Source organism: Juglans microcarpa x Juglans regia, chromosome 4D (assembly GCF_004785595.1).
Source record: "Juglans microcarpa x Juglans regia isolate MS1-56 chromosome 4D, Jm3101_v1.0, whole genome shotgun sequence".
In the NCBI taxonomy this organism is placed as follows: Eukaryota; Viridiplantae; Streptophyta; class Magnoliopsida; order Fagales; family Juglandaceae; genus Juglans; species Juglans microcarpa x Juglans regia.
The window spans coordinates 17,396,076-17,408,273 of NC_054600.1; the positions used below are offsets into that span (position 1 = coordinate 17,396,076).

Sequence of the window (12,198 nt, forward strand, 5' to 3'; positions counted from 1 at the left end):
AATTAGATATGAGTAAGGCTTATGACAGAGTGGAATGAGGCTTTCTACAATCAGTAATGGAAGTGATGGGTTTTGCTCCCCATATTGTATCTTTAATCATGGTTTGTGTTCGATTAGTTTCTTTCTCTGTCTTGATTAATGGTGAGCCTAAAGGGCCTGTTTATCCTTCTAGGGGTCTGCGGCAAGGGGACCCCTTGTCTCCTTATTTATTCCTGCTTTGCATTGAAGGATTGATTTCTTTATTGTCAAAAGAAGGGTTGAGGGGAGGGATTTCGGGGTTGAAAATTTGCAGGGGTGCTCCAATTATTAATCATTTGATATTCGCAGATGATTATGTTATTTTTTGTAAGGCTGATGTTGAGGAAAATAGACGAGTGCAGGCTGTTTTAGATTTCTTTGAATCTGTCTCAGGTAAGAAAATTAATAAGGAGAAAACAGCCATGGTGTTCAGCAACAATGTCTGTCGAGAGGTCCAAGCTGAATTAAAGCAACTGTGGGGTAACAGTGAGATCCAGCAGTATGAAAAGTACTTCGGTCTTCCACCTATGGTAGGGAGATCGAGGCATCGAGCCTTCCTTTCTATTAAGCAACGTGTGTGGAGAAAACTCTAAAGTTGGAAGGAACAGTTGCTCTCAATAAGAGGGAAGTAAGTTCTTTTGAAAGCTGTGGCACAATCGATACCTATGTATGCAATGAGTTACTTTTTATTACCTGCTACTTTGGTTTCTGATTTGGAGGGATTAATGGCAAAATTCTGGTGGGGTCAAAAAGAGGTGGAAAGGAAGATCCATTGGTTGAGTTGGGCAAAAATGTGTGAGCCTAAAGTAGGTGGAGGTTTGGGTTTTAAGGATTTGAGGATTTTTAACTTAGCTCTTTTGGCTAAGCAGGGTTGGTGGCTGCTACAGGATGAGGCTTCCTTACTTTTTAGATTATTCAAGGCTTGGTATTTTCCTAATTTAGCCTTTGCACAAGCTAGTCTGAGCAATTCTCCTTTGTTTACTTGGAGGGGCATTTGGGAAGCAAAGAAGTGGGTCCTTGGAGGATGTAGATGGCGTATTGGTGATGGGAGAACTGTAAAAGTTTGGTCTGATCAGTGGGTTCCTGGTCATGGGGCTTTATGTTCTGAAGTCTCTCATGGTTTACCTGAAGTTCAAGAGGACGTGGTGGCTTCTCTTATGGATGTTGATGCAGGAAATTGGAATGTACACAAACTTAGATCTCTCTTCAATCCAAATGTGGTGTATGATATTCTCAAGATTGTTGTTTGTTCAAGGGTTAATTCTGATAATCGTATTTGGGCTCATTAGAGGACTGGAGAGTTTAGTGTTAAAAGTTGTTACAAGTTTATCAAGTCCAGCCTAGGTTCTCTTGTTGCTGAGACTTCAACAACAAGTTCTATGCATGTGTTATGGAAGCAATTATGGAGGATGCCAGTACCGAGCAAGATTAAAATATTTGCTTGGCGCGCTTGTAGAGATGGCCTTCCATCGAAACAAAATTTAGTACCGAGACATGTGCTTATAGATCCTAGTTGCAACTTTTGTGGTTTTATGTGTGAAGATCTCAATCATGCTTTGCTTTCTTGTGATAGCTTATTGTGCTTGTGGAAAGAACTATTACCTGATATGCATTTGGATTACAATCTGAAAATTTGTGAGATTGCTTTACTTTTGTGCCAGGGGGTATATAGGGATAAATTACCTCTTTTCTTTGCTGTTGCTTGGAGTCTTTGGTATCAGTGTAATCAAATGGTGCATGAGCAGGTGCTTTGAGCCCAAAAATTGTTGCTGATAACGCGTTGGGTTTAATCAGGAATTATGTATAGCTTCGTTTGAAGTCTCGAGTGCAAGTAAAACATCATTTTCGCTGGATAGCTCCTCAACCAGGTCTGCTCAAGCTTAATGTCGATGGAGCAGTGTTTGGAGAATTGTGCAAATCAGGTGTTGGGTGTATTCTGCGGGATGATAAAGGGAAGGTGCTGATGGCTGCGTCGAAGGTTGAGAGTGAAGTTGAGGACCCAGAAGCTATGGAGTTAAAAGTTATTTTTCAGGGTCTTCAGTTGTGTGTCAGTATGGGTATTTCAAGAATTCAAGTCGAGTTTGATTGCTTATTGGTGGTGGAGGCTCTGGAGCAAAATGAGATGGATGACTCTATTCTGGGGCTGTTATATCAGAAAATTAAGTCTATTTTTTTTTTAGTGTTCTTTTGTTTATGTTTCTAGAGAGGGAAATATGGCTGCTCATACTTTAGCTAGATATGCTAAAAATGTGGATGACATCGCTATGTGGTGAGATTGTATTCCAGACTTTATTTCTCAAATCATTTGGTTTGATAATTGTCTGTAATCTCTTTTTATTAATGCAAGTTTGGTTTCTTATAAAAAAAAAAAAAAAAAAAATCTGTGATCACTTTAACAGCCTTAAACCGTGACTAAATTCAATCTCCACGTGCTTAAAGTAGGTGGGATGAAAGCGTCAATACAGCAGGATTTAAGGATCAAAACCGTAATTTCGTTTAAGAAGAGGAAAACTCTTCACCGACTCCATATATTATATATGCATATTCGGAGAAGCATTCGATGCCTTTATTAAATATACGAAATTTATTTGTAAAACCCAATTAAAACCCTAAAAAAATCTCACTCTCCCCTCCAACTCAGTGACCGAGTCAGCCATGGACGATTCCAGACCCTCTCCTTCGTCCCCCTCTCCTCCTCCATCCCCCTTGAGAGTTGCCGAATCCGACCTCGACGCCCCCCTCTCCACGGCTGAGTTCCTGACCCGCCAAGAAGTCCTAAAACGCCGATCGCGACGAGCGAAGCAACTCGCCAGGTGCTACAAGGCCCACTACTGGGCGTTAATGGAGGAACTGAAAGGCAAGCATAAGGAGTACTACTGGTTGTACGGTAAGAGCCCGTACAAAGAGGAGGACGAGGAAGAGAATGAGGCGGGTAATGATGGGAACTGTAGGAAGAGGGAAGTAGCCGGAGGGAATGAGGAGGAGGTGCTGAAGACTATAGAGATAAGGAGGTGTGAGGTTACTGGGTGTAAGGCGAAGGCGATGGCGTTGACGAAGTACTGCCACGCGCATATACTCTCAGATTCAAAGCAGAAGCTCTACAAGGGTTGCAGCTATTGCATCAAGAGGTAATTTATTTGTAGATTTATTTATATTTATCTATGTATGTGTATGGATATGGGCATGGGTGGGTGTGGCTGAGAAATCTGGGGGAAAGGAAAGAGAATATTTATATTCCCTATCGGGCTGGATTCAAGTAGTAGCAACCATTACTGGTTTCATTGCCGGATCAATTGGGTCTTGGTTCTGAGTTATTACGTTCTCCTTATTTATCTATTTATTTTTTGGGGGTGGGTTTAAATCTTATCCCCTTCGCATAATGGTTGCTACTGCTTTAATCCCTATTGTGGATAAACAGTGAAAGGATCGGTATTTGATTAATTCGATTGTTGGGATTCCACCCTTACTTTCATTTAGTATCTATTCTGTTTTTCCTTTCCATGATAAAAAGGACAAGGCAAGTGAACAAAAAATAGAAAGCCAAAGTAGCTTTTAGGTCTTTATTGAATATTTTAGATGTATGGAATTGAGGAAAAGCGGGTTTGATTGCAGTTATTGTGTTGGTATTCTTTTAATGAATGTTTGGAAAATTATTACAGAATATAATGACATCGTTTGGTGTTCTATAATTACTTTAGAGCATCCTCATGTAGACAATGCACTGAAGCTTGGTACTTCTATTACTATCATAATTTTCCTGAACTTGCTTAACTTGTGATTCATTATGAAAGAACCTTAGTCTGGCCATGAAAACTGTGGAGATGGTGCGAATCTCAAAAGTTATAGAGTAACTTGTACTTGGGCTTTTCCTATTTATTTATTTATTTATTTTAAATCAGTGCCAGTGGCTTTGCCCATTTACTTGATAAAATAAAATCTTATTTTACCTATCAAAGAAAAAAAAAATTATAGAGTAGCTGCACTGAGCTTTTTTGTTGATCAGTAACTTGCGCAGATCCTGTGGGTTTGACTCGCAACCTTACCCACTATCCCAGTGGTGGATTGAGATGTTCATCTTTGAAGGGACTGAACAAATATTGTTACAATTAATATTTTTTCGGCATAGTATATATTTTGTATATAAATAATACAAACATATTGATTTTCAAATTTCTTTCCGAAAAAATGGTAAATAAAGATGTTTGGGGAGCTAAAAGGGATTAGGGGGGAAGATGGTAATTTCTAAAAGTTTTTGGTAAATATAGATACAGTAAAAGGATTTTTCACTAATATTTTAACCCTGGGTGTAGGGGGAAGGCAGTAGTTTCTAAAGCTGCCTCACCTCCACTATGCTATCCCATTTGTATAGGGGAGTAGATGCCAATGAGCTTATACATGGATATATCCAAGTGCCAAGAAAAACTGTTCAGTGAGGTCAATTTGGGGAACAAGATTTGATCATTTATAAAACAAGAAATCAAGTATGGAAAGAAAGAAAAATGACAAGTGAAATTGATCATTCATAAAACTGGAATACCATTGTTGTAGCAGAATTTTAGTAGCAGCCTTGTCATAAAATTGGAAGGAGAATTGACCACAACTTATATAAAAGGAAAACCCTTCCAGTGGCCTGGTGTACTTGTATTTCTCAGATTTTGATGGGAAGGGTCTAGAATTATCGATCACAAGTTTTTGGGTTGGAACATTGGATAAGGCTTGCCAGAAAAAAGGGGAACACAATGCTAAGATTTATTCTGCTAGATAATTGTGGGAAAGTTTCTGGCTGGTAAGTCTCCAATGTAATGCACTAAATAGACCCTTTTGTAATGCTTGGGTTCTAGAAATCTGAAGATGGTTTCCATATGTCTCCTATGCTCTATTTGGAGGGAACGAAATGACCGGAGCTTTGAAGATAAAGAACATTCAGTGGAGGAGCTTAGAAGCCTATTTATCTAAAGTTCAGTGATAGCTAGAGAGTATGTCATTGGTGCTAGGCTTGTGTAGGCTGTGGGTGATGCCTAAAACTTTAGTTCTTTTCTTGGCATATTGGAAGTTAGTTAACTTGTGTATCATGAGGTGTATTTGGAGAGAGTGCATAGAACTTTGTGGGGGTATGAATTACCTATGTGGGAGCTGAAGTATTTGCTTTTGTGCAAACTCTGTGATTGAGGGGCGGATACAAGTTATATCTCCTATTAGTTTTTGGTAGTTTATTGATCTTTTGAATTTATAATGCCAGTTTTTTGCAGACAGCAGAGCATCATATCCACTGTGACAGCTACAATATCCAGGCCATTGGTACTAGGCCTGTGTAGGTTCTAGATCATCATCTCTCTATATTTTGACAGTTCATTGATCTTTGGAATTTCTAATGGTAATTTTTTCTATTGGGTGTTCATCTTGTGTACTTTTCAGCCCTATACGCACTACCCTAATGATACTTCTCATCATTCTAGATGTACCTATCAAAATTTTTTTTGATCTGTAAATAAAATTTTTTTGATCATAAGAATAGGCAAAGCCCAAGTACACGGGTCATATACAAGAGCAACGCTTAGGAGTGCTGTTCTACAAGAAAATCATGAATGATCATGTCATTAAAATCAATTACAATCGACCATTGGAACAAGGTGTTAAAAAAGAAAGTTCTAAGTTCATCCAATGACTGCTTATGATCTTCGAAGTTTTGCTCGTTCCTCTCTCTCCAAAGACACCACATAGACATATCAGAACCATCTTCCAAATTGCAGCAATCTGAGAAGTGCCTTGAAGACCTCTCCATGAAGCTAAGAGGTCGATCACCCTTCTTGGCATCACCCAAGCTACACCCACCCTAGTAAAAAAGTCATTCCACAAAGTTGTGGCAATTTCGCAATGCATTAGTAGATGATCGATAGATTCTCTGCTCTTTTTACACACACAACATCAATCCAATACTATGATATGGCGTTTTCTTAGGTTGTCAATAGTTAGGATCTTCTCCAAAGAAGCTGTTTGAATAGACTAGGGTGCAGAATTCAGAGATTATACATAAGGAAAAATTGGGAGTTCTTCCAGAGACATACACATATTTTAGTGGGTGACAGCTCTCGTGTCAGATTTTGGTATGACAATTGGTGTGGTGAAAGAAGTCTTCAAGACACTTTCCCTGCCATATTTGGGCTTGCATGAGTGAAGGATGCAGTGATAGCGGACCACTTTCTTTTTTCTAGTGTCTCCCCTTAATAGAATGTTGATTTCATTAGGGCAGCTCAAGAATGGGATTTGGAGGAGATCACAGAGTTCTATGCGGCACTATATAATGTACGTATGACTGAGGGTACCATGGATTAGAGGATTTGGAGTCCTTCCACGAAAGGTAAATTCACTGTCAGATCACTCCACAGAGTTTTAACAAGTCCAGGCATACATTCATTTCCATGGAAGAACATTTGGCAGACGAAAGCTCTTTCCAAAGCCACCTTTTTCGCTTGGACAATAGCATTGGGCAAAATTCTCACCATAGATAATTTAAAGAAACATCGGTTAATGTTGTTGGATTGGTGTTACACGTGTAAGAAAAATGGTGAATCAGTAGACCATCTATTTCTACACTGCGAGGTGGCGAAGACCTCGTGAGACTATTTTTTTACAGGACTTGGCGTATCATGGGTCATGCCTTTAAATTGGTGGATTTTCTAGCTAGTTGGAGAGGTCTCTGAGGGAATTCACAAGTCGCAGCAATTTGGAAAATGGTCCCCATTTGCATGTGTTGGTGTATATGGTGGGAACAAAATGATAGAAGCTTCGAAAACTGCAAGAAGACAATGGAGGAGCTGAAAGTCTTTTTCTTTAAAACATTGTTCTCATGTGCGGGGGGCCATTGTTTGTAACAGACTAAGTGTACATGACTTTTTACTGTCAGTTGTAAACTCTAGTTAGGTATTTCTCATGTATACTCCCTGTTACTTGGGTTTTGTCTACTTTTATGAATAAAATACTTTGATTACCGATAAAAAAAAAAAAGAATTTAAAGATTGTGTCAACTTCCCAATCATGGACAGCTCTAAGGAATGTGACACTCCACTGGGGGGTGCCATTAGAATAGTGGAGGAGGTCTGCGATCGAGACTTCTTTCATGCTTGCTATACCAAAGAAGTTTGGATAGGCTTCCTTAAGTGTCCATGATGGTATACATCTATGAGATAGGGTTAATCATGCCTTCCCAAACAAAAGCTTTCGGCTTTGCCGTTGCCATTGCCATTGCAAGAAAATGCTAGGTTAGTTATGTTGAGTTAGCAATTTTAGGGTGTGGTTTACTCGTCTATTATTGTGGTTGATCTCCTTGGAAAGTTAGGGATAAGGAGTTTGGAATACAAGTTTTAGATGAGGCGTCGACGATTTGGAGAAGCTAATGTTTAGAATTGAAAAAAAAAAAAGAGAGCCAAACATGTGATAAAAGAAAGTACTATTGTAATGTCCTGTATTGCGTGAGTATGAGTGATGAATGAGATCCCATATTGCTGCTCTTTATAATGATTCAAAGGGGCTCCGATTATATCATTGACTAGTTTTGGAGTATGACCCATATGTTGGGCATTCCTTGGGTCATCACAACTTATTTGTGCAAGGTGCTCTTCGAATTTGGGTTCTCTCATAAAGGTTGTACCTAAAACTCGAGAACAATGCAAGGAGACAATTGATTCGAAAGAGTCAGCCTAATCTTTGTTCAGCTATGGTGGAGTTCTCAGATTTTATTTTTGAGCAGGATCTTATGGATATTCCTCCTGTTGGAGGTTCTTTCATGTCGTCTAACAACCAAGACAATCCTCCTTGGATATGGAATTAATAGAATCCTTGTGTCGTCAGATTGGGAAGAGCATTTTCCTTACCTGTGCTAGAAAATACTACCGAGACTTTGCTCAAATCACTTTCCCATTATTCTTTTAGTGGAGAGTTTCAAGGGCAGGGAGTATTTCGAATTTTAGAATCTGGTAAAAAATAGGAAGTTTTGTCGACATGGTTAGACAGTGGTGGTCTTGTTATCACTTCCAAGGAGCTTATGTTTATTTCTGGCTCACAAACTAAAGGCGTTGAAGAAAGACTTGAAGACTTAGAATGAGCAAGTGTAAGTCTTAATTGGTGCATCGTAATAAGTCTTTCTTGGTGGGGCTAGAAAGCTTGGAGGCTGCTGAAGAGGACAGAACACTATCTGAAGAAGAGAAGCTACGGTAAATTCAAGTGATCTCTAACCTTTTATTTTTTTGATAAGTATAAAACGAGGGGTGCAACACGAGGACTTCCCAGGAGGTCACCCATCCTAGTACTTCTCTCGCCTAAGCACACTTAACTACGGTGTTTTGATGTGATCTGGTGCATTAGTGTTGGTATGATTGCCTAAGCACGCTTGAAAGGGTCACTTCGATCGCGGAGGTATTTTGGAGGTCGAACTCATGGGCTCTATAGCTAAGGGAAGGTGACAAGTGTACCATGATTTCCAATCGAGTGGCTAATTCGCATAGGAGGAAATGTAATTGAGAAGCTATTGGTTGAGGGTTTAGTTTCCTCTAATTGAAATGAAACTAGGGATCTTATTGTGCAGTTCTATGAACATATGTTTTCTTAACAACGGGAAGGTTTTCTCTTTGGGTTTTCTATAGGGATCTTGGTGCACTTAACATTTCTCACCTATTGTTTGTAGATGATACTTTGGGGCTGAATCCATGGTACATCTGATCTTTGAGGACACCTTTTTTTTAGAAACATTCTACTCATTATCCTCTCATCATCCCATTATGCGGCATTAAATGATAGGTTTACAAGTAAAACATAATAAATAGTCTCCAATTATCTAATGCCACATCATGGGATGATGAAAGGATGATGAGTAGCGTTACTCTTTTTTTTTAATGCTTTGAAATTGTCTTTAAGTTGTAAGTGAATTTAGCCAAGTTAGAGTTGGTCCCTGTGAGAAATGTCTTGAATAGTCTAGCTAGCGTACTGTGTACAAGGTATTTTCTTTGCCTATGAAATATCACAATCTTCCTTTGGAAGCTTTATTTGAGGAAAAGTCTATTTGGATGGTGTGACTCAGAAGATTGAATGCAAATTAACTGGTTGGAAGAGGATGTATTTGTCTATAGGTGGCAATATCACTTTGATCAAGAGTACTCCCAAATTTGCCTCCATACTTCTGATTTCCGTTCCCCCTTTCGACTAGGTCAAATAGAGAAACTACAAGAAGATTTATATGGCATGGCCTAGATGATGAATTCAAATTTCACGGAGTAAATTGGGCTTAGGTGTGCTCTCCCCTTTTTGATGGAGGTTTGGGAGTTTGATATTTTCTGTTGTGTAATCAAGCCTTACTAGGGAATTGGCTTTGGCATTACCAACATGAGAAGGCTTTGTGGAAAGCCGTGGTGTATTCCAAGTTTGGTTGTGGTTGAGGTGAGTGGAATTCGAATGAGGTACGCTGGGCTAATGTGTGTTCTTCACTTTCTAATGGAGGTTTGGGAGTTTGAAATTTGCCTTTGTTTAATCAAGCCTTATTAGGGAAGTGGCTTTGGTGTTAGCAAGATGAGAGGGAGGCCTTATGGAAAGCTGTGATGATTCCAAATTCGGTTGTACTTGTGGTGAGTGGTGTTCGAATGAAGTATTTTGGTGATGTGGTTTGTGGAAAAATATCAGAAGACAATCGAAGGTTTATCCTAGTCACAATAGACTTGAGATGGGTGATGGATCTGGATTAGATTTTGGCATGACTTATGGTGTGGAAACATGACCCTCATGGAAGCTTTAAGATGCATACTTTTGTGCGTGCAACTAGAATAAGAGCAGTTCTTTTTTTTTCTTTTTTGTTTGAACAACATCCTTAGAGAAGATTCTCTCCATAATAACCCAAAAGGAACGTCATATATCATAATGGTTGATTAGTTATCGTATTTGTCGTTTTTGTTTTGTTTTTTGTTTTGTTTTTTTTTTTAATGTTGCTCAAATTTTCCTTTCTTGCTAGTGATTGCTCTTGCTGTTTTTCTTGTTTAAGACTAGTCAGTCAAGTAATATGATTGTAGCCATGCAATAAGCTCTTATCTTAAATGCAATGTCCTACCTTTAGATTGTGTCACCTCCCAATCCAGTAACATAAAATGCATGTTTGTAAGTAACATCTTGAAAAGCATAGAATCACTCGCAAAATCTTAAATTTGAAGTGAAGATAAGATAATTCTGTTTTTACTGGGCGTGAAGAATAAAAATGTCTTCCAATCCACATATTTAGGCTGGTATCATGTCCTGTGTTAACTTTGATTGAAGATTCAAGAGGGGCCTGTGCTTTTAGCTTAAATGCAAATGTTGTTATAATTTCAAAATGAGATGGGTGTCAGTGACTCAGTGATACAATAAGGCTGAGGTGATACTACGAATAATGTCATGCTGAGGTTTTTTAATTCAAAGTTTTCCCCAATGGATTGTAGATTTGTATTGTATCATTCAAGCCGCAAACTTAAATCTCAAGTTGTAAATTAGGAAATCAAAGTTTGCTGAACTAGATACCAGTTATTACCAAATTGACTCTCCTGTTGATGACTATGATTAGGCCACTATTATATGGATTTTTTTTCTTGACTATCTGAGAATACTTCAGTTATACTACAGTTTCGGTGTTAGCAGCTGATGATATGTTGGACTTTCCATCCTATCATTCATTATTGTTGAAAGTGTAATTTTGGGAACCTACAGTCATACCGTTTACTGATGTCCTCGACAATACTTGGTGCATGGATTGTATTTTCAGTTTATATAATGGATGTTAATATGCCCGTCAGGGTGTAAACTAGTGGTTATAGGGCCGCTTGTAATGAGTTGTAGACTTGAAAATTTAGTTTGGATTTTGCACTAGGAATTCTCTCTCTCTCTCTCTCTCTGGCCTTATGTTGGATAATTCTGTCTTAATAATAATAATAATAATTTTTGTTAACGATTTGTTTGCCTGTGTTCAGTACGCAGACAGGGCCCATTCTCTGTTGTAAGCCTGTACTAAGATCCACGGTTCCTCTACTCTGCTCCACTCATATGCAAGTTGCTGAAAAACATCTCATCCGTGGCCTGAAAAGAGCAGGTCTTAATATCTATTCAACTAAAAAGCTTGCACCAAAGTTCCACATCGTGGTCACAGAATTTGTTAGGCAAATTCAAACCAAAAGACGAGCTGCACTAAAGGCAACTGTAGCCAAGGTTCAGATTGATGAAGAAATGAGGTAGCTCCATATAGTTGCACAGTTATCTGTTTGTATAGGTTTTATGCGTTAGCTGTCCAGAAAGATGCCAATAATTTGGGGTGATTACCATCTCTGATTGGTGGAGCAAGAGTATGATTTGGTCGGGACATTGGACTTTGTTTGTCTCGAAGGGCAACGCGTGTGCATATTTAGGGTACTTCTATGATCTTGGTGTTATGTTTTGTTATAATGATGGAATGCAATTTCCTGACAGTTCATTAGCAGACTACTGCACATGTAATTCTTTAAGCTATACTGGTAAAGCATGTGCTCAACACAATGTATAATGTTGAGAAATATAGTGAAGATGCATGGTTTCTTGTATTCTTTTAATAATTGAAATACAGATGCTGGAGAATGATGCATCACTTGTACATGACCAGGTTTTTGTGACCTGACTTTGAAGTGTCAAACAACATTGCCTGCTTCTTACCATATAGGGAAATGATTTGTACAGTCTAGGATATTCAAGTTCCGTGCACTCTCTTTTAAAAAAGTAAGAAAATTTAAAACTTTTATGAAAAAATCTATTTTTTAATGGTGAGCCCACCATTTTTCAAAGTTGGTGCAAGGAATTTAAACACTATATTAGACTGTATTTAGTATTTATTTTAATTAAGGTTGTAAACAACAGTCTTGAATATGATATTAGGAGTTTTGTCTACATCACCAATGACTTAACCATTTCAAGAAAATAGAAATGCCTTATCTCTTATTCACCATTTTGAGCTACCCTTTCGTAGATAAAGCTGACTTGGCTTATATTTGTTCTTCCCACACGCATGCTTTTCCTCTCTTGCAGCAATGAGTGGTCCATGAGCCATTTTGCACGTCCTTTTGCTGCCCTATTCTTGGATTTGAGTTCTTAGGCTTGGACCTAGATGCCACACACAAACTTGACTCAGTCATATGAGCCCAATAT

At 38.6% G+C, this 12,198-nt stretch overlaps 1 protein-coding gene and 1 pseudogene across 1 annotated transcript; one reads left to right on the forward strand and one right to left on the reverse strand.

Moving 5' to 3' along the window:
* The first annotated feature begins 2,583 nt into the window (after positions 1 to 2,583).
* On the forward strand, positions 2,584 to 11,652 carry LOC121260622 (INO80 complex subunit D-like). Its single transcript, XM_041162560.1, has 2 exons — positions 2,584 to 3,146; positions 10,998 to 11,652. Exons 1-2 carry the CDS (start codon positions 2,674 to 2,676, stop codon positions 11,257 to 11,259), a joined length of 735 nt encoding a protein of 244 aa, XP_041018494.1. The 5' UTR covers positions 2,584 to 2,673; the 3' UTR covers positions 11,260 to 11,652.
* On the reverse strand, positions 8,280 to 8,398 carry LOC121261752 (annotated as a pseudogene).
* Positions 11,653 to 12,198: the final 546 nt, after the last annotated feature.